This window comes from Bacillus rossius, chromosome 7 (genome assembly GCF_032445375.1).
Source record: "Bacillus rossius redtenbacheri isolate Brsri chromosome 7, Brsri_v3, whole genome shotgun sequence".
Taxonomy (NCBI): Eukaryota; Metazoa; Arthropoda; class Insecta; order Phasmatodea; family Bacillidae; genus Bacillus; species Bacillus rossius.
Window position 1 is genome coordinate 54,631,055 of NC_086335.1, and position 23,442 is coordinate 54,654,496.

Below are 23,442 nucleotides of genomic sequence, written 5' to 3' on the forward strand. Positions count from 1 at the left end.
CTTAAATTAATATTTAACGGAAAAATTAATAGTAGATAAGTTATAACAGTTTATAAAACCTTACTTAAATATTAAATCATCCAGCCATAGATTGACTCTATTTTTTTATTTTAAAGTAATTTTTTTGTTTTTAATTTTTCAGAAAGAATAACTAAAATTTTAGGAAGCAATAATTCTAAAGATTTAGTAAAAAAAAAAATTCAATTAAATAGAGGGATAGGTAAATTTATGTTCTGTTTATGCTGTTATGCCATGAAGAATAATTATGAGCTTCATAATCTGATTTTTCTGTCGATACATACTCATTACTGCAGCTCTTAATTATTTTTACTAGGTGTCATGTTATGTCATTATTTTATTAGTCCTGTATTAACTAGTTGCACGGATTTTTAACTTAAAAATTAGCATTAGTTTTTCAACAAAAAAGTGCATAAGTTTGTTTAACATTGTTTTTAGACCATGAAGTGGACCTTATTGGTCCTAGTGACCACCTTAACCATACAGGCAGCAGTGGGTCCTCCAGTAACTGAAAAAAAAGTTAAGGAAGATGAGAAAAACAATGCTGAAAATGAAATAGACAGTGACAATAAGGTGAGTTTACATGCGGTGAATTACATTATGTGAAGGTAAAAATAAAAAATAAAAAAATGGAAACCTGAAATAGAAAGTGAGGACGTATTTATCCACAATATGTTCAGCTCTTTGAAAGTATCTGTCAGGAAATATATGTGTATGACATGCAGCATGTGCCTTGAGTTGATCTCACTTGGTAGGCCTGTGCAAAATACTGGTATTTTGGTGCAAAGCATCTGACAAATCAAATATTAAAAATATTTTCAAAGTCTAATAGAATTGCGAACATCGTTCTCGGCGAAGCTGTAGAGAAGCTTTATTACACTCATTTTATAAAATACAGGATTGAAGTAAAAAAAATAATAATCATTAAAAGTTTTTAATGTTTGAACTGATTAAGTGAATAACCAAATTCGGCCCTATATATAACATCCTTTAATAAAGTTATAAAATAACAATACATAATAATAATATTGAGCATTCATAAAAGCAAGCAGAGCGCCTTCTTTTGATTTTTCAAATAACCAACTTTATGCAAGAAAAACATATATTACAACACACAAAAAAAAAACCTCAATATTTTCATGACCAAATTGTAGGCTTCCAATGATTTCAAGCTTTGCATCACAACTGAAGCTTCAGATAAAACGAATAGCAAATTTTCTGGCCAAGTCAAATAGAGTATTAAAAAGAGCTTTGATTGATTCGCTTAGTCAAAGCTTCGCACAGGCCTGCTCTGTAGAGTAAAGTCCTCATGCGGACACCTAACCTATGACTTAAACATCGCATTCACCCAGTTGCAGTTATTTGCGTGTACAGCCTCTGATTCCTGTCCGTACGTAGTGTTGGTCGGTGGTGATCTTGAGCGCATGTGATGGACCCCGTGCTGTTCCTTCAGGTGGTTCCGAATGTGGAATACGACCACTACCTGAAGGAAGTGGTGTCTGCGTTGGAAAGTGACCCGGAGTTCCGTGCCAAACTGGAGAAGGCAGAAGACGTCGACATCAGGGTGATTACCACTATTTTCATGCCAAATAACAAAGTAGGCCCTATATTTATCAATTAACGAGACAATATTTTATGGTTTTATCTTTAGGCCAACTTCGATTTAAAAACTGGAGATTTCAGTTTTATTGTTTTTTTATTATTCATCAACTCTGTTTATTCATAAAGATAGAACCATTTTCAACAAGTATGACACTTGCTTGTTCAATGATACTTACTTTACCAAAAGAGTGCCATTTTGACGATACAGTCAAAATATAATTTGTTAATAATAATTTGTAAAAAGCATGCCAAACTACTGAGAACTATACAAATAAATCAGCAAGTATATGTGCATTTGAAAAAAAATGTAATAACATCATTATGTAAAAATTAGTTACTATTAACAGTTGGAATTTATAAAAAAAAATTCAATCCATTTTGTACATGCATTTTGGTTGGTACTAACTCCAACTAAATAATTTACATTCATTGAATTTATTATATTAAAAGGTTATGTTTTTCCAATATGAGTTGAATTTTGAAAAAAAATATGCTAGGTAATTTCATTATTTTTGTTCCATTTTGGTGCTTTATGGTGTATTAACTTGCATTTTGGTGTTATATGGTGAAATGACATGTTATTGGTGTTATTTTGGTTTTATCGCAATTAACAATATAATCTTGTCCCTATATAAGTACAATGATATTGCTAGTAATTCACCAGTTTTAGTGCCTCAGGGGAAGAAATTTGTGGGACACGATAAAATATTGGAAATTTTTCAATTTGAAGAATAGCATGAGATGAGGCCAGCATCATAGGAATAATTGGATGCTCTTGAAATTCTGCATTTTGCTTCCTTGTTCCATTTAAAGCAAATGTAAACACTTTTTTTCATATTTACATTTTCGTCTATTTCAAATTATTATTTTTTCGTGATGCCTTTAGTTTTTTACAAAGGGGTTTCATTGTTCAGTGAAAGGTATAATTTGGCACGCTTAGAACCAAGGTGCTACCGTATCAGATTAACTGAATTATAGCTTTAATGAAAATACCAAAGAAAAATATATGTACAATACAATTGTTTTTAAAAAGTCATAAGTTACCCAAAGAAAATAAAAAAATGGAGATGAATGCTACTGTTAAAAAAAAGTTTTCTTGATATCACGTTGCATCTGTGATTGAGACCACCTCTTCAAAAAATCATTATGGGGATTGTAACCATGAAATGTGATTGAAATGTAACCTGCTAAAAAAAGCTTGAAACACTTTACTGAAATGAAAACCAGTGGTAACTATAAACTCTTAAGGGAACTAAAAATGCCAGCAGAGCAGTAATGTGATCTGGCGGTCAAGGTCAAGAGACGGAATCGACCGAAATATGTCTGAACGCAAGCAGGTTTTGATTAGTGCTGGGCTAAGGAATGTGTCGAATCATAGAATTGTAGAAATATGTTTTAAAGACCTTTTAGTCTCATTTGCTAATGGTAACTATAAACTCTGAGGGAACTGAAAATGCCAGCAGTGCAGTAATGTGATCTGGCGGTCAAGGTCAAAAGACGGAATCGACCGAAATATGTCTGAACGCAAGCGGTTTTTGATTAGTGCTGGGTTAAGGAGTGTGTCGAATCATAGAATTGTAGAAATCTGTATCAGAGACCTTTTAGTCTCAGTTGCTGTGCAACACGGTGTGAGTTGCGCGTGTGCCGCGCAGAGCGGGAAGATTGCGCAGGAGCTGGAGTTCGTCAGCCACAACGTGCGGACGAAGCTGGACGAGCTGAAGCGGCAAGAGTTGGAGCGCCTGCGCCACCTCGCCAAGAAGGAGTACGAGCTGAAGAACGGCATGGACACGGAGCACCTGAAGATAGCGGTCCCCGAGCACCTCGACCACGCCAACCCCCACACCTTCGAGACGGAGGACCTGCGCAAGCTGATCGCCAAGGTGTGTGCCCCGCGATGTAGCCAATCCCGACGCTCCCCGTGGCCTTTGAATATATATACTGTATAGAAGTCGCGAGTGGATAGGATTTACTCCATGTTTTTCAAGAGCGTACGATGAGCAGCTTGGGAACTTCACCGCTGCAGGGCGCTGCCGTAACACCCTGTATCGTCTCGGGTTGTCATTTACACGTCAGAGCGCAGCACTGTCGCTCGCTGTCGTTCCCCCGTACCCCCCACCAATCATTCACTGCAGCTCAAGGTCGTTCAACGGGGAGGGGGGAAGGGGTGTTTGAAGAGTTCGACACTTGTCCGCTAGGGACCACCACAAGTCGATGCCCTGGAGATGGTGGCGATTGCGGCGGTGAATTAACCAACTACCTCGAACCGTATTAGAAATTTTAACCTGGGCTGGCGACTTCTATACAGTATGTATGTACAAAGCCGTGGCTGAGAGCCCACTTTGATCTTTGCTGTCCTGAGACTCTGTAGCGGAAAAGGTTTCTTATTTCAATATGCCTAGTTTGTTCTAGTGATTGAAATAAAACAATTTCCTTAATGTTACAACATTGGAACAGACATACTACATACATACATTCATTCAATCGAACCCTTACATAACAAGTTTTAATGATTCTTGAGGTTAGTTTCATAAATTATTACATCAAATTTAAACAAAAGTATACTGTGTGAACATGTTTTCCCAGTTAATTTTTAAGTTACAGTAAGTGGTAAATTTCATCATTAAAATGTTTTAAAGCGGTACTGAAAGTCGGTGAATAAACTGCAAAGTGGTTTAAAAATCATGTTAAAATTATGTTAAAACATTGTAAATAAAAGTTTGCCGTAAACATCAACTTGTTTTATTCCATGCTAAAATAATTAAAAATAAATATACAATCAATTATATTTAGGTATCAAAGTAATACAAAATTTTGTTAAAAAAATTATAAACCAAACACAATAAAACACTTATTAATTTTTAAAACTCTCACTTTAAGAAATTCTTTTCAAGTAGGCGTATATCACCATAAACAGTAATTGTTCCAAACGGAGTAAACAGGTAGGCCATATTGCCACTAAAATGTATGAAGCCAGAGAAGAAAAAAAAATTCAGGGACATAACATGTTAAACTAAATAGAAACCCAACCGCTACTTTTGGGTGTCTGCTCCACCGGAAAACAAAAAAAAAATATTTTTATTTTATACAGTCAAACCTGTCTGAAACGACCCCTCACGGTTCCCAGGAATAGGGTCGTAAGAGAGGGGGGGTCGTAATAGATGTTTTCCGAAATTTTCAGTTGATTTCAAACCCCTCCCTCTTTTCCCAAACCGCTACTCGCTAAGAAACCAGCCGTACAATGGCAGGATGCTGTCACTCACAATGCTAGACGGCTTTGCTTTAAACCCACTTCAACCTACATGACAAGTCCGTCGCCCTACAGGCCACCTCTAAAGAAAATATGTCAATAGACAGTTTATTTTTACTGGTTAGTTTACATGTACGTTTTCTGCTTGCCGTAGTTAAATACACTAGAACCCTGATGTCACGAACCCCGGATTTAACGAAGCAGTGATTTTACGAATACATTCTCAGGAACCGTCAAAAAAGTGGACATTTTGACACACAGCGTATTTTTGTGTCGGCTTTAATACTTCCAATAATGTTCATGTAAGAATAACAAAAAAATAATGGGACATTTCCTTTAAAAATACGGCAGCAGTAGCTTGTGCAATGTAAGTGGGAGCGCGGGAATCTCGTCTAGACAGGCTGGCAGCAGCACAGGCGGCGGATGCATGACGTCATACGGCTTACCTCTCCTTCCCTTGTCCAGACTTCAAGGTTCATCCCTCCCAGGCATACAAACCATCGTGTCTCTCTCCCCCTCCTCCCTCAACATCCTTTGGCATGTGAAACTGTCAACATCCTTCCTCCCCTTCTCCAAACTGCGTGCAACGAAAGCAAGGTTTGTATAGTCCATTTCTGGTAAAATGAAAAATTTTTAAGGGCCCCCGCGACAGCCATTTACTGTTAATTGTTTTGATACAATTTGTTTGTTAGTTACACAACATTATTTCTGCTGGAAAATCACTGAAACTTCAAAATTTCTTTAATGGAAAAATTTAGCAGGGCCGTAAAAGTATTCATTTTTGCCGCAAATGAACTATACTCGCCCTTCCTGCCGGACAACATTCTCGGCGCTTAACGCATGGCAACTACAGTCGTGTGCCGCGCACAGCCACGAAAAACCTACGCGATTTCCAAACTACACTAGATATCCGACTGGAGTCTGTTTACGAAAAGCATTTAAGAATTTGTTAATGCCCAACTGGTTCTGTTGAGATAAAATGGCTAAAAGGAATGTTTTCGAAGTTTTAGGTGTAAAAAACCCGTTACAAATTTCTTGAAAGTATCATAGGGAAATACATTAGACCTTTATCTTTATTTTTCCGCCATATAGTGTTACGGTCACCGCTCAAATTTCACAGTTATCTGACGGGAACGAGATGACTGCGCGCCAGTTCAGAGCCTTGCACTTAGAGGTTTTACCGCGCTAGAACTATCATTGAGCGTCGCTCTTATCATCCCGTTTCACTAACACACACGTTGACCAGACGGCGCCCTAAAGCTGATTAGAGGAAGCATGTAGAAATGCAACGCAGGAAATTTTTCCAGCTTATCAACCAGGACCCGGGCAAGTCTTGACTATCAAGCTTTTCACATTAAAATATAAGAGACTTGTATTGTGTAATTTCAGTGTTATTTAGCGGTTTTTCTTAAAAATCGCTTTTTTCGCATTTTCCGTATAAATTCGCGATTTCGCGATTCACCATATAATCGTGGCCCTAGTTATTGCTCGCACGAGAGGCGAGACGTGGAATGTTAGAAGAAAGATAAATGTGGGGTAGACAGACGGCAGCCAGTGTGTTTCCTGCGCGGGGAATAAGTGGCGTAGCCTTTTTTTTTTGCTGGGTGAAGCGACCTTTTTCTATCAACCCACGGGAAAAGATAATTGCTTGAGCTGTCAAAATAAACATCGCTGCGGCAGTTAAAACAAGTCGAGGCGGGCGTGCATCCAGTCAGTCGCTGTGTATTGTCAACCGATAGTAATGAAAATCAAGAGAAATCCAGCAGGTAGCTTTGCCTTAACTGCGTACCACACTAGACACTCGCAAAAAGCTAAACGTAAACACGTTGCCACAAAAACCTTTATCTGCACCCTGCCGGCAAAGGGATGTGGAATGGAGGTTGTTTAGCGCTGACAGCGGTCGACAGGAAGTGGTATCTATTTTTAGATATGCGCTTCCTACGGCAGTACAGCACTCGGCAAGAGAAACGCAGTAACACGCTACTCACCACAAGAAACTTATTTTCTGTCCGATTTTCTTCGGATTTTCAGCAATTTTTTCACGGTTACTCTAAATCGGGTTGTAATAGAGAGGTGGTCGCAATAAATGGGGTCGCAACAAAAAGGTTTTACTGTATCAGAATTACTTCCACCAACTCGTTTTTACACATCTGCTCATTTTTATACATCCTTTGTCACCACGTATTTTTCTCGTAGAACCTACATTGGCGTGCTGATACACAGTTGTTAGGCTGGCAAAGTGTGCAAGTTTGTGTTTGTAACTACTATTAGAAGAGTTTATTCCTTGTTTTGGTACCTGAGATGCAGCTGTACGACATTTTTTTTGACAACGCTAATAAACGTTAAGAATGAAAAACTAAAATGTAAATTTTGGTTTTGTGCAACATGTCTACCATATAATTTACTGTAGTTAATATTATATTTAAGAAGAAAATTATTTTGAAGTGTAAACAAGCACATCAATATGGGAAAAAAATACTCATTGGTTGCCTTCTCTTAGCTAACATAGATGAGAACTTGTACTTTGCTTGTCTTTTTTTTAGACTCTCAGGCAGAAAAGAAATGGAACACACTCTAATTCAGTTGCCATATTCTTCTCTTTGTAGTTTGGTTGTCCTGTAACCAAACATTGTGTTTACATATTTGTTTTGTTTTTTGATGGAAGAGAAAAGATGCTCGTACAGAAATTAATTTTGTCCTGGCTCATACCGTATCATTTTGTTTAGCATATTTAATTATTTTTCTTAATATATCTTAACTCACGTGAAAACTAAGTGATGTGTCAGTTTCACTTTTCTCATAATATTTTTGTTTTCGTGAAAAGTGCATGTCCTTACATATAAGTGTGTATGCTGTTTCCTGCTGTCAAAGTAACTACAAACATCCAGTGTTGAGTGAAATGTGTGTGCAATCTACATTTTCAGCTGTTTAGTTATTTAAAAATGAATTGACATCGACAGAAGTCTCATAACGATACCATATTAGAATGTATATGACCATCATTAGTTCATTACCAACCAAAACATAAAACATCCATTGCCAGTCCATTACTTAAACTTGCATGCAGTGTAAGTTTTCATGTTTTTATTACTTTAGTATAAATTTATTTGAGTATGTGAGTACACACTGACTCAATAAAATAACATTTTAGGGCATTAATGACTTTCCACCATCCTGAAAAAAAAAAACTCTGCAAAAAGCATATCTTACAGATAAATTTACTCCCAAAGTTACTGCATAAAAGTAAAAAGAGACAAGTCGTGCAACTCTTTATTATTTTCAGAAAGCTTATAACAACTGACACATGCAAAAAACTTAATTATGTACAATGCATATACTATGTACATCAATTGGTATGCACAGAATTTAAGTTTTAGTATTTTTCAGTTTAAAATGAAACAGTTAATAATCTTGTGTTTAATGTAGACTTTTTGCTGTTGATTTAAAACCGTGTAACTGCTGCTAATATAACATTATAGTAGCCATAAATAATTATATGGAAAACATAACAATTTTTATTCATATTCTTTATTCAGCATTAATGCTGTTTGTTTCCTCAGACTTCGGCGGATCTAGCGGAGGCTGACAGAAAGAGACAAGAGGAATTCAAGCAGTATGAAATGCAGAAGGAGTTTGAAAAGCAGGAGGCATTAAAGACTCTTGATGAAGAGAACAAGAAGAAACTGGAAGAGGAATACCAGAAACAAGAGGAAAAACATAAGAAGCATGAGCCTGTGAGTACCATACCAGTAAAATTGGAAGTTATTGACTTCCATAGGTGTCGCTTAAGTACGTTAGCCTGTGCACAGTAACACTACAAGCTATGTAACATGCAACTTATGTAAACTCATGTTGGAAGGGTCCCTCCCCTCCCATCTTGGTTTACTCGGTTATTGAACCAAGGCCTGCTGCATGTTGAACAGCTTCCACACCCAACACCCAACATGGCAGAGGACCTCAACAAGCTTCGAACACTTGAAGTGAAAATTCACAGACTGGATAATTATTAAGACAGTTTTACCCAAGGCCAAGGTAAGTAAACTAAGGTTGCTTCGATCTATTGTGTATCGTTGTGCGCACAACATCGCTTGTAGCGCCTCCAGATGACTGACTTACTACCTCGCCATATCAGCCTTATAGTGTCGAGTACGTGAGCCGAATAGTGATTTATTTCAGTATGGCGTGGTTGTTGCTCTTTATTTTTTGTAAACAAGCCTGAATATACTTAAGTTGTGTTTTTCTGTAATATTTGACCTAATTATTATAACATTTTTCTCAGAAATTTGTATGTGGTGCACCTACAATTATTTGTAGGGAAAAAACTTTGAGGACCACTGCAATAGGCCATGGCTGATACTTTCGCCAATATCCTGGGTCTGTGTTGTTAGCATCCTGATGACTTTGTCGATGAGATGTAAAGCTTAATTAGTAATCATGATGATAATGGATGGTAATGACAATGATGAAATGTGTGTTTAAAACAAAGGTGGAAGTGGATAAAGGGAGTTTACAGGTCACAAAAGTCATGAAAAAATAAGAAAACTGGACTGGTCATGTAAGTCAGGAAAAGGTCCTTAAATAATCAGCAATGGTGCTGGAAGTCTTAAAACTTAATACTCCAGTAGCCTTTTCCTAATTTGTATTTTGTTTATTTGACACCTCACTTTAGTTTATAGTTGCATGTGGGAACTATCAGTGAATTTTTTTTTAACTAAAAAATCTGTATGTTCTTGCAAATGTTAGAAAATATCTTATTGCATTGGCTCAAGTTTGATTTTGGTTATAACTGTAGATTTAATAATCAACCTTTAATAAACTCAAACAAATTTTGTTAAAATATTTTGAAAATAACCTGAAATGGGTTTATTGGTATTTGTAGACACCCTGGGAGAAAGCATGGCTTAGTAGTTGACATATATTCCCCCTGCACAGATTTTGTTTTATTGTTCATGGGACAGCCAGTGGTCGAGTGGTCAGATCACTTGCCTTTCCACCTGAACGACCTGGGTTCAATTCTAGTTGGGTTTGAAGCAAGATTTTTTTGCTAGCTGGGAATACGGCAGACTGCAGCGAACTGTTGGGTTTTCTTAAGGTGATCCTGTTTCACCCCCCCCCCCCCCTTCCTTTCCCACTTATTTATTCCATAAAAGCTTCACTTTCATTACCCCTCATTGTCTCTGATAATCACAATCTTGACAAGACTGTAAGCCATGAGTCTTCATCTTCTTTTTCTTTGTCATCGTCTGCTTCGTATTCTTCTGGTCACATACAGTGAAAGGTCTTTAATCCGGTGTTCTGTGGTTGTCCACATTGTGTAGTCTGGCACAGATCGAGCTGCTCCCGTCCATTGAACTTAGCCTCCAGAATGCATTACTGCATTGCCCCGCCATTTTTAGTTCGCTCAGATTTATTGGTTTTCATTTCACTATAGTGTTTTCCAGCAAGTTACTTTTCACATTTTTACATGTACTTGAAGAAGAGCAGCGCTCATCTGTATTTTTCCCTTCTATAAAAGGAACTTATTGCAACTTTTTTTAAAAATCATTATACTGTTTATTAATTTTTCTTTTGTAGAACGTTAAAACTTTATTGATGATAGTGGCAGAATCACTAAAACAACATGGCCTTGGTCCGAAATGTGCCAGAGTAAAGACCTTTCATGGGAGGCTGTGACGTAATTCAAGTCATTTTCTTACCCGCCATCGCTACATTGTCACGCCCAAAACGTTGCGGAAATGGTGCTCATCTACGTCTGATGGTTAGTAGGTACGCATTAGAATCTCCGTCGGTACAGTCAGTCACTTTCCATAAAAATACCGTATTTACTCGCATAATGTCCGCAGTAATTTGGCTACATTTTTGACAAAAAAAAAGGGGGTGCGGACATTATGAGGTGAAGTCCGAAAAAAAATTTTTTCCTCAAAATTTTACGTTTTGTGTAGAGTAAAAAAAATTGTTCTCTCATAATTAGTTTACTAGCAGAGTGACAGGTGTCGAGATAATTGGGTGCCGGTGATTAGTGGAAGACGCCACTCATTTTTTTTTTCTTTCACTCGCGTGTGCGCTCTTACGTTCAGAAGCCGCAGCCAGCCTAGACAAAATAAATGCTTTGCGTGAAAAGATATTTTTTTAATCTTTCATTGAGATGGCCACTGACGGCACGGGGCAGATTTCTAATGTCTGCATTAGCCGGCGCCGGCGAGCCTCCCTCCCTGTCCCTTGCCCACTGTGTGTATAAAAAAACCGTGCGCATGTACCCCCACCACTTCTCCACTACCTCCCCTACTTTGTGACGTAGTGTGAGTTGACGTGTACTGGCTTGTGCTATATATAGCCCATCCCCTTGCAACTCGCGTGACGTCGCAGGCAGCTGCGCAGTGGAGTGTGAGTTTCTGAGTCCGGATGGTTTCACCACGCTACAAAACCCTCTCAGCGACCGCTCCGGAGAAATGAACAACTCAAGGTCAAAGCATTGTTGACAGCGTCTGTAATTTTCCATTCCGTTACTGTGCCTTTCAGGGGTGGCCAAGGTTGCTTTGTCTGGTGCGGACTTTATGCGGATTTAAAAAAAATTCCATTTCAAGTATTTAAAAAGAAATGTACGGACATTATGTGATGGCGGACATTATGTGATTAAATACGGTACAGTGATTTAAAACTGTCTCCACAATGCAGACACTTCACTTGAGGCAGTGTTTCGGGCCTCCGCCCAACATGGCACAGACCATAAGGCACAGACGTGGCCACCCTCTGGCCGGAGCCGGGCGCGGGATGTCTGAGGGTGTGAGAGTCCTGTTCCAGCTGCACCACCCCGGCAGCAAGCAGCAGCTGGAGGAAGTGTGGGAGAAGCAGGACCACATGGAGAATCAGGAGTTCGACCCCAAGACGTTCTTCTTCCTCCATGGTGCGTGCTTGCTTCATGTGCGCTATATAGTCAGCAGTTCATAGTTCAGTATTTTGATAAAATTCATTTTGTGAAACTGAATATTTTATTTTTGTGGAATTTTTCACATATAAAAAATTGTGAACATCCTTTTCTTTTTAACTAATAAAAACTCTCTCTTTGTAAGTTAGTGAAACAAGAATTTTCTAGTTACATTAATATTTGAGTGTCTAACAAACATTAGTTTAATTTTTATGAATTTATTGTAATTTTGGAATCTATTACATTCTTTAAGGGAAAAAAAGGCCAAACTTAATTAAAATTCTGGAATGTCATATTTATTCATTTTTATAGGGAGGACCATTTCCTGAAAGTCAAACTCCTGCTTGGGTAACTAAAATTTTCTGCATATAACTTTTTTACTGTTCCTCTTTAAAAAAAAAAACATAAAAAGATGGCTCTACTCTAATTGAAAATGACAAAGGACTTTTCTTATTATTTTTATGAAAGGCTAAAACAGGCATTTTTAGGTATGAAAAACTAGGCACACAGTGTTGTAATGAGTCTAGGTACGTGCTGGGAACCCATTATTTCACTATAAATCTATAGAGTCACCGTTTAAATCCTAGAGAGGCATGTTATTGATGCAAAGACTGCATGCCACAGTACATTGCCTCACATGCAGAGGGAATGAGGCGTGTGATGCACCAACCAGTGTCGCCCTCAGCACCCGTGTGCATTTGGAGCATCTGAACCAAGTTAGACAGCCTCCCTCAGTTTAAGAATCCTACGAGGCTGTCATTGTCTGTTCTGTGTGTGGCAGACCTGGACGGGAACGGCTTCTGGGACCAGGCGGAGGTGAAGGCGCTCTTCCTGAAGGAGCTGGACAAGCTGTACAACTCCGGGGCGCCCGAGGACGACATGCGGGAGCGCATCGAGGAGATGGAGCGCATGCGCGAGCACGTGTTCAAGGAGGCAGACACCAACAAGGACAACCTCATCAGGTGAGCTTGCTGGCGTAGCCCGGCGTCCTTCTCCGCAGACGTTCCAGCTTCGTCTCCAGGGTGTCCACAGTTAGTATATTCCTACTAGATCTGGTACTTTTATAACTTTTTTTAGTGGTTTACTACAGATCTAGTACATTTTTTCTTTAATATAATAATATTACAGTAACTCCAATATGTTTTATTATTAAGCGTAATTATTTTTAAAAAAACTATGGTATGTATGTGTGTGTGTGTGTGTGATATTTAAGTTCGAGCATTGCAACGTCATAATAACTTCCTAAATTGTTAAAAACCATAACAAATTATAATTTAGTACTTTTTTCTCGCCTAGGTTGGTACAAAATATTTTTTCCTTGTGGACACCCTGTTCGTCTCTAACTTTCTAAACCTGCCACCTTCACCAGTATTTCATGTGGGGCACGTTAATTCTTACATCGGTGATTCCCAACCTGAAGAACCTAGCTTCTTCAAAATAAAAAAAATTTTCCTTGCTAAGGGCTAGGCCTGTGTGAATTATCAGATTCGGATACAAATACAAAATTATTCGCGAGTACAAATATTGAATTCAAATAGTAAGAACAAATTTAGAATCCCACCACATTTTTTTTTTTCACGTCATGTAACATCATCTGGAAAATTATAGACAAATAATAAGTGAAATGTTAGTTAGGTTAAGTCAGCTACAATATATATATATATATATATAATAATGAAAGGTTGTTTTATTACATAATTTAAATATTTTATTTAACAAATATTTTCCATATATATATATATATATATATATATATATATATATATATATATATATATATATATATATATATATATATATATATATATATGGAAAATATTTGTTAAATAAAATATTTAAATTATGTAATAAAACAACCTTTCATTTCAGTTCTTATTTGCCTTTTTTTTTTAAAAAAAAAAACTTGCTACTCTACATGTTGTTCCAGAACATTTTCGCGAACAGCAAAATACCGTGAAATCCAATGCAATTCACAACACCAAAAACATTAATATATTTTTTAAATGCTGTGGTCCCAAATCTTTAATTGTGCCATATTCACTATCTTAAAAACAGCAGCTTTACTATTACTTCTTTGAAATTTGTAAGTACTTTATTTAAATTTAACATTTTTATAATTGTTTGTTAATTCATGCTTTGGTACATTTTGACATGTATTAATTTTTTCTAATTGAAGTTGATTTGCACATAGTTGAACCACTCATGAAGATTACTTATGTTAACTAATATTAAAACTGAAAATACAGGTCTTGTACCTATTATCATATGGTCTTGCAAATATGCTGCATAAAAACTGCAATTTACGAACTTTCCAAATAAGTTACAAATTACGACTACAATCATAATGTAGTGGTTTCGAAAATTTTCCATATAGACTGGAAAACCAGGAGAAGTCAGGGAATTTCATTTTCAAAATTTTGTAGCAACCCTGAATTCTATAGTTGGCTCTCATTTTACTCAGAATATTTCAATCTATTTTATAATATTACAGTAAGACTCTGTTTTAAAGGTTTTGAAGTGACTAAAAAAATTAGATGTATCAGAAAAATTATTTTAAAAGAAAAATATATAGTGTGTGATTTGTGAGTCAAGTGAAAAATTATTTTGACTTAGTAAATTATGGATTGACTAATTTTATTTCATCAACTTTTTGCATATGGATCTCATAAAATTGATTTTTTTTTTTTTTTTTTTTTTTGCAATCTATGATGCCTATATTAAAAAAAAATACAAAGTGTGCCTGAAAATGAACCAAATGTTACTGTGAACCAACTCTGTCGCAGCTTTCAAGAGTTCATGGCCCAGACGAAGAAACCGGAGTTTGAGAAAGACCAGGGGTGGCAGAGCTTGGACCAGCAACAGCTGTACACCCCTGAGGAGTATCAGAGGTTTGAGCATCAGCGCCAGATGGAAGTGCAGAAGTTGGTCCAGCAGGGACTGGTGAGTCACTCGTGACTGGTGAGGTCACGGACAGATCACATGGCCTATTGGTATTGAACCACCCCAGGCATTTGCCTGAAGTCGCTGTGGGAGAACCTGTGAAACTAGAAATCAGGCCGGTCAGACCAGGATTCGAGCCCAGCTCCTTCAGAATGAGAGTCTAGTGTCTTGCCTGTGTGCCATCAACTCTGTAGAAACTGCAGCTAACTAGCTTGTTCCTTAAAGTTGCTGTACTTCAACAGTTGCATCACTCAGATTTCAGAGCCGGAAAAACCCTTAGACGGTGGTCAGTATTGTTACGAGTGGGGAAAACTGGTTTGTAAGGATAACCCAATTAATTTTATTCAGTTTTATTGCTACTAATATTTGCATTACTAATTAAATCACCACACACTTAATGTCTGTTTATGCATCACTAAGTGTCTGTCCAGTCCACAGTCCGCACTCCTCACTGGAGCTAGGCTCGACAGTGGTTCGCCCCTTACCTCGCACCTGTCCACACACAGTCTCGCACCACTCGGTCACACACACACGCACGGTCGTGTCGCTCAGCGTCTGTGCCACTCGCTGAACTCTCACTTCACTCAATTCACCTGTTGGAACTTTTAGCACTCTTGTAGAAGCTGGCATCACCGCTGCTTTTATGGCTGTTGGTCATCTTTCTGGAACTGACTTAAGTGGTTGTGACGTGTGACGTCATCCCGGGCTGACCCGACGCTCGAAGCATCCAGAACAGCGGTGTGTTGTTCATGCCACTCCATGCGGTGGCCTCTGTAAGCCCAGAATTCCCAGGCAGCTTAAAAATACATAACAGCACCGTGGAAGGAGTGCAGGGGGGGGGGGGGGGGGGGTGGAAAGGCTGGGACGCCTTAATATCCAAAGGTATGTGCGCATGACTTAAGTGGCCATGCGGGGCTGCCACGCCGCTCAGGTACCTGTTGTGCATTGCGCCTTTCCTCCCATATTCGTAACAATATCATGGGTGTGAATCTCTGGGGGCAAAATTGTAATGGTTAGACAGGAATGACAAACAAATTATGTGGCCTTCCTCCCTGGGAATCGTACAGATTATTACCTCTGGTCAATACTAAAGTTCTTCACTTTAATGTGCTTCGCAGCAATGGGGTTGACTAAAAAAAAAAATAGAATAGTCATCAAAATAAAATTCACACTTTCACATAATTTAATAATTTTTTTTCTAGTTAATACTCCATAACTTGTCCTGCTAGCAAAGACTGTTAGCTGGAAAAAAAAAAAAAAAAAGTAAATGCATTATCGTTATGTTTTAAGGTTTCTTCTTAAAAAATTACTTTTTTGTTTACAACAACTTCTCAAAAAATATTTATAGGTACTTCTTCCATGTTTAAATTATTCCTGAAATGTAAGTGTATCATCCTCGCAATATGGTTGACTGGTTTGACTAATCTCTGATAAGGCACAGCATTCCAATAAAAAATTTCAAATGGTCCCATTTACCATCCAAACCTTGACCACAGTGTGAAATGGTCATTCATTTTTAATAACATTAACAGGCTTAAACAATCCACAGACAAAAGTCTTTAGACAAAAATAAAAATATCTTTTCTGTCTTCTTTCATAAGAAATTAATCCCCTACCTGGCGATCCAAATATGACAAAATAATAAAATAGAACTCAGCATACTATGTATCTAGTACTGCACTACCTATTCTCGCATAGGAAAGATGTATTTTGTATGTGAGTTGGCGGCAATGAAGTTGTCTCCTATTCTTTGCACGCTGTGCAAGACAATTCGCATACTAGTCAAAATCTTACAATCTCAAGCTTAGGCCTGCCTGACTCTCTTTGAGGCATTTATAAATCTCTTTTTAAACTCATGCCCATGTTGACCATTCTGAAGTTGAAGCTTTAGTTGAAGTAGGCAATGAGTAGTAATGTTGCTACCACGGTAGTGGTTGAATGGTCTGTTGGGGGATATGCTCATAGTCATCATTATGTTTTTGTTGGTGTGTTGATTTGTATGTTTGTGCATTACCATGTTTGTGCTGAGATTTTCATGTGTGTATTACCAACTTATATATAGCTTTCAGTTGTGTTCAGTAATGTCTTTGTACAATGTGTGTGCCTTGTCATGAAGTTTGTGTAAATGCAGTACACACCACCTGAACTGTGATAATAATTTACAACTTAATTGCAGCTACAATGGCTCAAATATGTTTTTTTCATTCCTTAAGCAGTAAGTAACATTAAGTAACATTTTCCAGTTAAAGCAAATATAAAAAATACTGTTATTCAGTGCCCATTCTGAAAAACTGAAATCAGTGCTGCTCAATGTAAACATTTTAGAATTTATCACCAAGCAGCTTAAAGAATTTAATTGGTTATTTTTAAAAGATTTAAATTTTTTAAAAGTGACCTTTGGCATAACAGTACAATTTAGTACATAATGTAATTTTAGATTGATACTCAAGCTATCATTGCAATGTAGTCACAATTACTATTGAGGTATCAAAGTATCTTAAGTCCCAGCTCTCCTGAATCGTAAACCATCTTGGATAATTGGTTAAGTCAAATATTGTTGAAAAATAACACATAGTAATAATAATAATAATAATAATAATAATAATGCACTGACAACTACAAAAAATTAATGTAAATGAATGCACTATAATATAATTTCTCACACAAAACCATTTTGTAGCATTTAATTTTTTTCATGCACTCTGCTTGTAAAATATTGCCTGCACTATTTTTGTTTAACAATTAGGTATTAATGCACACATTTCATACCATTTGCATGTTGCACTTTAAAATTTAATATTTTTTAAATACATTGGCCAATAAAGTAGAATTTTGTGCAAGTTATAATAGGTTTTACAAGTCTGCATAGTAGTTTGAGAAGAAAACTCCAAGCAACATTTACCTTTTGACAGAAGTATTACAGGATTACAGGAAATGGGAAGTTTGACTTACCTGCGCTGAAGCAGTAGTTATCTTTGTAACTGTGCTGAGCTTGTTTAAGTAACAGTATTATTTTTATTTTGAAGTGTAGTTTTGCACTAACTGTTCACAATAGATGATGAACTAAACATTTGGAGGGACAGTTGTCATCATTCCAGACGTAGCAGCGCTTGTGTTTTTGCTCTTGCAGTAGTGTGGTTACTGATTGTCTTGTGTTTTTGTGTATTTGTTTTGTTTTTGCACTCGCAACACAATAGCGTTTTTGTCTATCTTGCTCGCCTAACAGATCCCTCCCCAGCCGGTGTACGCGCCTTACCATGGCTACCACCCCGGCATGCATGTTCCGCCACATCTGCAACCGCAAGTGGGTATATTTGTATCATTTGTTGCCTTTGTCGTGTGATTTTTGGTGAAGTTTTGTCTTTTTCGTGATTGTTTCTGTAAAGGTCTGAAGGCATAGGCGTGTAAATAGTCCGTAGATGTGTGTGTGTACTCTTACTGTTACAATGTGTAGAACTACAGTAAATGTTTTGGTAAGTAATTGCTCATAGCAAGTAAATTAAATTTTGATTTATCAATTTAACTTTAATAACATAAGCTTTCGTAGCAGAAAAAAAATTAAGTCATCACTTAAGTCTCCTTACTGACCTATGTAAAATTCTAGAGAAAAAATTTAGGGCTTCTGTTTGTAACATTTTTTTGGATAAACTTTTCTTTTAACAGAAAGTTTTACTAAGTTACTCGAAATGTTTGTGTTAGTACTATACACAATCATGTAAAATTTAGTATGTTTCAGTATTACGAAGATTCAAATGTACCGCAGGCGAGATTGTGACAAGTGTACTTTTTTAAAAGGGCTTTCCCATTTGTTACACTCCTTCCGTTATCACACTCAATCAGCAAAGGTGAACAACTTTTGTCGCTCTCTGGCCATAATTACACACAACAAACTTCCGCCAACTTTATTTACTCAGATTTAATATTTCAAACCTTCTTGAATGACCGCAAACACAAATTATCATTAGTAACGTCAAGCCTATTTATGTATTTGGTAATGGAATTGCGATTTTAAATACAATAATAATAAAAAACCTAAATTAAATATTTTTTATGATAATTTATTTGACCAATGTGCCGTTACATAGATATTTCATATTAACACAGTTCTGCAGACAGGGAAAATCTAAAAAACATGGAAACTCGGGTAAATTGACAAACGGTTGTTTACGAAACAGTATTAAATTATTAATACTAGTGTGTTCCTTTGTCTTAAAAAAAAATTCTTAATTTTTACCAAAAATTCATGTGTAGTTGGAAATTTATAAATTAATTGTAAGAGAAACAATCGATCAACGAATCAACTGTGTATTGATTTAATGATGCACAATCAAATGTTGATGTTCATTGTTTATTATCTGGTAACAATCAATAATGTACAGGTTGCAAGTTTGATCAAATAAGTTTCTCATATTACAGACTAGCAGCATTGATTGCATACCATTGATGGAAATTAGGGATGTGCGAGTACCCGATATTTTCGGGTACGGTTCGAATCCACAATTACCCGAACCCGGAATCGTACGTACATGGATTCGAACAGTATTACGAATATTCACAAGTTATAAATTAATTTAATACAGCTCAAAAATACTGGCAGTGAAAAATAAAATTAGGCTACTATTACATAAGTATTTATAATATGATGTATCAAAGATAGAAATGTAAATTAAATAATTAACACAGTGACATTAAAGAATTTTGAGATTTCGAGAGCTTAAACTATAATTACGAATTTCGTCGTATAGCAAACTATAAACTAAAAACAATTACATACCTACAAGAAAAAAACGTCTTGGCTATTTATTGGAGAAAAAATGGTTTTGTTTGCTGAAACGTTTATAAAACTGAGATTTCCCTGTGGCGTGCCGTTTATTACGATTGAGTTGGAGAATCGAATATGTTTTGGTTTTCATATTTCAAAGTGTTTATTATTAATTAAGTTTACATAATTATAAACATTTCAATCTCAGTGTAATAAATAAATGTCAGTAGTTACAGCCAGAAAAAAGAGAAAACACATTATTTTTTAATTTATCAGTTATTTTTAATTATTCTGTGCTTAATATTCGGAATCGGATTCATATCTCAAATATTGCCAGGGATTCGAATCTGATTCGAACCGAACTGAAAATCAAGGATTCACACATCCCTAATGGAAATAACAGTGCTATTGTGCGGGACAAGATTTTATGGCCTGTTTGACTTGATGTGTGGTTAAAAAGAGTTTCTACAAGTATTTATATGTAGTTTAATATATTTTTTATCTTGATTTATGAGAGAGGAGAAAATATACTTTGTTGGACAGGAAAAAAATCAGGAAAATTGACTAATGTAAGAGAGTAGAAACCCTGATTATGTTTTACTGCAAATTTTGTCACCAGATATTACATCAGTGTAAACTGTAAGAATTAACTTTTCAAACTCTACAATTTAATTCTTTACCACATGAGACCAGTTTTATTTTGTTAATTGTTTATTATTATATTTAAAATCTTGTTTAGTTCGGGGCGAAATAAACCTCATAATGGACTGCTATATTGTATGTACCAATCATTATTTTGCTAATAAAATTTCAGTCAAGTTCAACAGTGTGCCCAGCATCAGGAAAACCTGGAATTGTTACGGAATTGTAAAATTCTGGGAATAGCAGGGAAAATTCAGGGAAATATATTTTAAAGGTTTGACAAAAGCTCTTACTGTATCTCTAACTCTTTAACTGTCATGCACATTGTTTGAGTTCAGTCTTAGTGTTTTGCAGCGCTGGTGTGCCAAGTATTTTTAAGCAGCGTTGTAAATTTTGGCATGTTGATTGCAGTGTTTCATGCAAGAAACATCACTTTGTGCAAAATTTCCAGGCTTTTTTGTCTGTTAACAGTTTTCCCATAACACTGAAGAAACTGTACATTGTAGATATGGCAATGTTCGGAAGTAGCGCAAAAGTTAATGCTGGTTGTGTCCTAAGTAAATAAATCATTCATATTTTTTTTTTATCAATTAATAAATATAGACCAGGAAAAATCAGGGAATTCTATTTGTGGGTTGCTGGACATCCTGAAGTAAGTTCAGATACAACATTATGGTAAACTTTTTGTGAAAAGTACAGGAGACATAGCATCAGCTATTCAAAATGCCAGCTAATTAAACTTTACTCTTCACAATTATGTTGTAACACATTAATCTCTAAATTTGCTTGAAACTTCAAGTTTGAACTAGCTGTACTAGGTTTCACTCTATTTGCTGTTTATGAATCACATTGAAGACCCATTATACCATCAACAGTGGACATGAAAATACAGTAGAATCCCGTCAATGCGACTCCCCTCTGATGCGTCCATTCCGTTTATACGACCGTTTTTTGAAACCGTGAAAAATTTGAGCAGAGAAAGTCAAAAATTTGAGTAAAATCGGCTGAAAAACAAGTCTGTTACACTTTGTTGGGTGCTATGTGTTCACGTTTATCTTGGTGAGCACTATACTGCAAGCAGGCAGGCATACTACAAAAGACGGATAAAAATAGATACCACCCCTCTAGACTATCCAAGCTAGCCAATACCGGTAATCTGCGCGCATCACCTGATAACATCTACGCACGCGTCTATTGCCATCCCAGTCCCGTGCCTTTGTCTTGCGACTGGTTAGTGTGATGTGACGTCGCCAGGTGTTTGGTTCTCAGCTATTTTTCTATAACATCGCTGACTTCGCACATGCGCAGCTAAACAAAAAAAATTGCGTGGACTTGCATACCCCGAACAATGGGTTCCTATAAATACTCGCGCTAAGTGAACTCGCGTCATGCGAGTTCAGCTATGCTAGCCGGCTGGTGGTTATTTTAGTTCAAAATGTGGCGAAGGAACTTGTGTGGATCAGGTAGAAAATATTCGGCTATAAACGAAAGATATAAGAACAATGCTATCCTGAAATGCTGTGACATGTTTTTGGAGTAGATAATCACATCGACAGACTGACAGGATGCGCTCCCGACCTTGCCGTCAGCGATGTTTATTTTGACAGCTCAAGCAATTATCTTTTCCACGGCCCATAACAGCGTAAAAAAAAGGAAAAAAAAAAAAACATGTTGGAATGCAGACGGAAAAGTAACTATGCAGTAAAATAAATATATTTACGGCCCTGCTAAATTTTTCTATTCAATAAAATTTGAGGTATTAGTGATTTATCTGCAGGAACTGCTGTGTAACTAATAAACAAATTGTGTCATAAAAACTTATAAAGTATTTATTAACGGCGAAGGACAGTCGTATAAGCCCATAAAAATATTTATTTTACCGAGAATGGACTATACAACCTGGCTTTTGCCGCACGCAGTGTGGGAGGGGAAGAGGATGCTGACAGTTTCTCACGCAGAAGGTAAGCTACCACAGTGGCTTTTCGTGTGGGCGGGTAAGATAACATGACAGCTGAGACTGCTTTTCTTGCGATAGTGGACGCACCGAGCTCGGCTAGACACTGCCCGAGCGGCATTCACACGATGTATCCGACGATGCGGTGACACCCCGAATTCTCTATTGCGACCATTCCGTTTATAAGTCCGTTTTTTCGGAAACCGTGAGGGGTCGCATCAGCGGGATTCTACTGTATGACACTTTCGCTAACCTTTAAATCATTTCAGAAACATGATTAACAAACTTAATCATCTTTCCTTTTAATGAGCTTATAGTTAAATCGCTAGTCTCGTTATAAGTGAAAGCTTAAACATGAAAGTCTAGACAAAAATCATTAACTGCTCGTAAAGTAATCTCAAGATGATCCACAGGTTATGCTCGCACAAAAGGCAAAATCATCAATACAATACGTTCTGTGGAAGTTGTCTTCTTGTCATCGGCACATGTAGGTCTCCAAAAAAAATAGTTGCTTACTAGCGGCTGTTCACTCGTCACTGGCAAATGTGGCTTAAACAAGAAATTTCTATTCACCTTCCAATGTTATCGCCTACATGAGAGATTGCTTCACTGCTCCTACAAACGTACTGGACAGCATGTCTGTAGTTACTTCTCGGTTGTCGTCTCAGCTCTGGTGTGGCACATCTCCTTCTGAATAGCTCCTTGCTGCTCCAACAGCACCACTCTCCCAGCGAGTGACTACTTGCCAAGTGTAGATACTTACTCCTCAAGTATCATTTGGACTTCCTGTTCCTGACTGCCCCAGCGTGGAATGAAGAGATATTTGGTTGGTCATCAAAAACTACTCCCAACTCGGCGCTCGCTCCAGGACATCACTGATTCCTAGCTGCGTCGTGACTTCTCCGAGTCTCCAGCCATTGGCTGCTGACAGTACAAGTGCAGACATGCTCCACTCGCCAGACACTCGCTGTTGCTGGACTCCAACCTCGCTACCTCAGTATTAGTCGCAGTTCATCTGTGACTTTTGAAATGACCCACTGTTTCACTGATGGGGACTAACACTTGCTGCATACTTACTCCATCATTAAACCCCCCAGTGACTCACAACTCCACAAACCCTACTGACTGATTCCAAATGAAGGAAGACAACAGACCACTCAAGGTCTTGTACACCCCCTCGAGACTGCTGTGGAATTTGTTCCAGAACATTTGATAACAGTTCATGCTGCTTGCTGGATCCCACTTGTTCCACGATGTTCCCGAATGTGTGGAGCCAGTTTCACTGATTGCTATAATGTAAAAGTACACTACAGTCTGCCGGGTGTTTATTTTTATGAACCTTAACAAAATAT

General features: G+C 37.2%; 1 protein-coding gene across 2 annotated transcripts in view; it reads left to right on the top strand.

Moving 5' to 3' along the window:
- The window catches only part of LOC134534045 (nucleobindin-2), a 30,126-nt gene that overhangs the window by 3,744 nt on the left and 2,940 nt on the right, over positions 1-23,442 (top strand). The window contains exons 2-9 of one of the 2 annotated variants that reach the window (XM_063372009.1): positions 457-591; positions 1,472-1,582; positions 3,273-3,500; positions 8,428-8,601; positions 11,669-11,771; positions 12,574-12,754; positions 14,576-14,732; positions 17,959-18,036. In XM_063372009.1, the coding sequence (XP_063228079.1) occupies positions 460-591; positions 1,472-1,582; positions 3,273-3,500; positions 8,428-8,601; positions 11,669-11,771; positions 12,574-12,754; positions 14,576-14,732; positions 17,959-18,036 (1,164 nt within the window). In that variant the 5' untranslated portion in view covers positions 457-459. The remainder of the gene's footprint in view (positions 1-456; positions 592-1,471; positions 1,583-3,272; positions 3,501-8,427; positions 8,602-11,668; positions 11,772-12,573; positions 12,755-14,575; positions 14,733-17,958; positions 18,037-23,442) is intronic. The other variant, XM_063372010.1, reaches the window with a different exon arrangement.